At 44.4% G+C, this 3,831-nt stretch overlaps 1 protein-coding gene across 1 annotated transcript in view; it reads right to left on the minus strand.

Moving 5' to 3' along the window:
• LOC143283883 (uncharacterized) overlaps nucleotides 1-2,176 on the minus strand; it is a 22,214-nt gene extending 20,038 nt beyond the window's left edge. Inside the window, exon 1 of the mRNA XM_076590274.1 lies at nucleotides 2,117-2,176. Coding sequence (XP_076446389.1) covers nucleotides 2,117-2,176 — 60 coding nt within the window. The remainder of the gene's footprint in view (nucleotides 1-2,116) is intronic.
• Between the last annotated feature and the right edge of the window lie 1,655 nt (nucleotides 2,177-3,831).

Raw genomic sequence — 3,831 nt, forward strand, 5'->3', positions numbered from 1 at the left:
CTTAAATAACAGAATGCATAAATAGTAACACTCACAAAAAAACAAAAAAACAAAAAAAACAAAAAAAACAGAGCTTTAAGACATGGAAACACAAGCACAACGTTGATGATGTAGTGACGATGAAGTAGTGACGACGACGACGAACAGTAAGTGACGACGACGACGAACAGTGACGACGACGACGAACAGTCACAATGAATGACAAGACATTTGACAGGCCACACAACTGAGAGTGAGGCAATCTGAGAGCGACAGGGGAGAGCAGTAGAAGGGACTGAATGAGCTCCCTTGACACAGCAGACCAGCAAGTGACCATCTGGGACACACACACACACACACACACACACACACACTTACACACTTTCAAATCTTCTTTCAAACCCCAAATAGCCAATTAGCGCCCAGCATAATTAAAGCCGCCCGCCCCCCCCCCCCCCCCCGCACCCCCTCCTCCCCCTCCCACCACAACCACCCTCTCCCCCTTTATCAATGTTAACTCATGAAGTCCCCGACACCTCAAGAGAGGGACTAATTGTGATCCGCGAGCTTTGAAAAACAGTTCCGTGTAGCGGCACAAATGACCACTGCCTGCTAAAGCCGCTGCTGACTGAAACTGTTTGGAAAGTCCTTCACTGAGAAATAGAGACGGACAGTATTTTGAAAACATTGAATACCCGTACTTGGTCCAGCTGTAGTAAGTAGCTGGTCAACCCCTCCGCCGTCCTTAGGGCACAGTTTTTTTCAAGTACCTGCCTCGGAAGTCAACTGTCCAAATACCCACAGGTAGACACCCCCGTTTAACGGGCTTCATTACGAAAGGGACAAAATAGCCGTGGGGGTGAAGTGTCGGTGAAGGGCTCTTGAAGGAGGTGTAATCAGGTGTCGGATGAAAGTCATTAGCTGCTTGCTGAAAAGGCTCACTTCGACGAGAGGAGGAAGGGGGTGGTGAAGGAGGGTGGTGGTTGGTGGTGGGGGGTGGGAGGGGGGGCTGGCGGGTGAGGGGGGGGGGTGAGGGGGGAGAAGAAGGGGGGGGGGGAGACAGAGAGAGAAGGGGAGGGATTGAAAAAGAAGACAATGGAGATTTCCGTGTGTTTAAAGACTGACACTATACCCCGTGGGCCGTGTCAGGACGTATACATGGCCCGTGTGTGTTCATTTCACCTGGCTTCGAAATGCATGTATCGTTCATGTATAACACAGAATCTGTCAACAGATGTGGGGCTTCCAGGATCATCTAGTGACAGGTGTTAGACTTTATTTGAAAGTATAAGAATTATATCTATGCGCGAAAATAAAGAGATAAATAAATGAATGAATGAATAGACAGATGAATAAATGAGTGAATAAATAAAATGAAATAAAAATAATACGAAAAAAGAAAGAAAGCGTTATATTACCCGATTGCAAAGTATACTGTAATTTTGAAAGTTTCATATTACATCACAGGCAAATAAACACTTTGAAAGCTTCGTCTTAACTTAATGCCCAGTAAACTATTATTTTGAAAGGTTCATGTTACCGTAATGCGAAACAAACTGTCACTTGGTAAACTTTACATCACCTTTGTACCAAATAATCTATCACGAATTATTTGTCGAAAGCTTCATATTATCTTAAACTATCATTTTAAAAGTCTATAGGATCTAATTACCAAAACGAACTACCCCTGGGAAAGCCTTATATCATCTTTATGACAAAAATCTTAATGCCAAATAAAACTAAAAGGATTATAGGATGTAAATACCAAAACGAACTTCCCTTTTGAAATCTTTGTTATTTTTTTATTTTATCTTGATGACAAACATCTTAATGCCAAATAAACTATCATTTTAAAAGGATTATAGGATCTGAATACCGAAATAAGCTACCCTTTTGAAAGCTTTATATATACTTCTTTTTTTTTTTAATGATAAACATCTTAATTCCAGATAAACTATTTTGAAAGCGTTAAAATAGCATTCATGTGGTGAGGGGAGAATTCTGTTGACATGAGGAAACACAGACTTTCAGAACGTCTGCCAAAGTCTCGATCTATACTATAACATCCACAGCCCAAACTTAACACGGACCACGGCTTGGGAAGGGACGAAGTGCAACGGGCAATGGCATGCATGACCAGTGACCGCAGGGCTGAGCTGACCCCTGTCACGTTGCACACATCCACCTTGCCCTGCATGGTCCAGCTGATTCACGTGACACACGTGCCCGGGGGAGAGGGGTGGGTGGGTGGGGGGGGGGGGGGGGGCGGACACACGATCTGGCGCCTTGTCTCTTGAGCACACAGCTGTGTTTTTGGCACGCAGCTCACAACAACGAGGTTCAGTGCCAGGCGGAGTTTAAATTAACCGGTGCTGTTGTATTGTTGGGGTTTTGAAGGTTGTTGACACCTGCTGCTGTGGGCAGTGAGAGACAGAAGGAGGTTGGGGGAAGGGTAGGGTGGCTGGGTGTTCGAGGGGGTGGGGGGGAGGGGGTACTGGAGTGTGTGTCTGGAGAGAGAGAGAGAGAGGAGGGGGGAGTGGAGGGGAGAGAAAGGGAAAGAGAGGAAGGTGCAGAGTTGGGGGTAGGGGGTGGGGGAGAAGAAACGGAAGGACATAGAGAGAGGAGGGGAGGGTGAGAGAGTGAGAAAAACACGCATGCACGCACGAGCACACACACACACACACACACACACACAGGGAGAGAAAGAGAGATCCTATTAATGGCGTCAACGAATGGATTAGCGGGATTAAAACCGCTGTACGATCACAGTGGATTCTTTCACGCACGTTGTTTTGGCAGCTTCTCTTTTCCCTTGTCGCGTCTGCTGTGTTCGTTCTGAATGATTAATTTTCTGATTCCCTCAGTCATTCAGTCTGCATTGTTCGTTCTGAAGGATTAATTTTCTGATTCCCTCAGTCATTCAGTCTGCTGTGTTCGTTCTGAAGGATTAATTTTCTGATTCCCTCAGTCATTCAGTCTGCTGTGTTCGTTCTGAATGATTCATTTTCTGATTCCCTCAGTCATTCTGTCTGCTGTGTTCGTTCTGAATGATTCATTTTCTGATTCCCTCAGTCATTCTGTCTGCTGTGTTCGTTCTGAATGATTCATTTTCTGATTCCCTCAGTCATTCTGTCTGCTGTGTTCGTTCTGAATGATTCATTTACTGATTCCCTCAGTCATTCAGTCTGCTGTGTTCGTTCTGAATGATTCATTTTCTGATTCCCTCAGTCATTCTGTCTGCTGTGTTCGTTCTGAATGATTCATTTTCTGATTCCCTCAGTCATTCTGTCTGCTGTGTTCGTTCTGAATGATTCATTTTCTGATTCCCTCAGTCATTCTGTCTGCTGTGTTCGTTCTGAATGATTCATTTTCTGATTCCCTCAGTCATTCTGTCTGCTGTGTTCGTTCTGAATGATTCATTTACTGATTCCCTCAGTCATTCAGTCTGTCTGCTGTGTTCGTTCTGAATGATTCATTTTCTGATTCCCTCAGTCATTCAGTCTGCTGTGTTCGTTCTGAATGATTCTTTTTCTGATTCCCTCAGTCATTCTGTCTGCTGTGTTCGTTCTGAATGATTCATTTACTGATTCCCTCAGTCATTCAGTCTGTCTGCTGTGTTCGTTCTGAATGATTAATTTTCTGATTCCCTCAGTCATTGTCTGCTGTGTTCGTTCTGAAGGATTAATTTTCTGATTCCCTCAGTCATTCTGTCAGTCTGCTGTGTTCGTTCTGAATGATTCATTTACTGATTCCCTCAGTCATTCTGTCAGTCTGCTGTGTTCGTTCTGAATGATTCATTTTCTGATTCCCTCAGTCATTCAGTCTGCTGTGTTCGTTCTGAAGGATTCATTT

This window comes from Babylonia areolata, chromosome 7 (assembly GCF_041734735.1).
Source record: "Babylonia areolata isolate BAREFJ2019XMU chromosome 7, ASM4173473v1, whole genome shotgun sequence".
In the NCBI taxonomy this organism is placed as follows: Eukaryota; Metazoa; Mollusca; class Gastropoda; order Neogastropoda; family Buccinidae; genus Babylonia; species Babylonia areolata.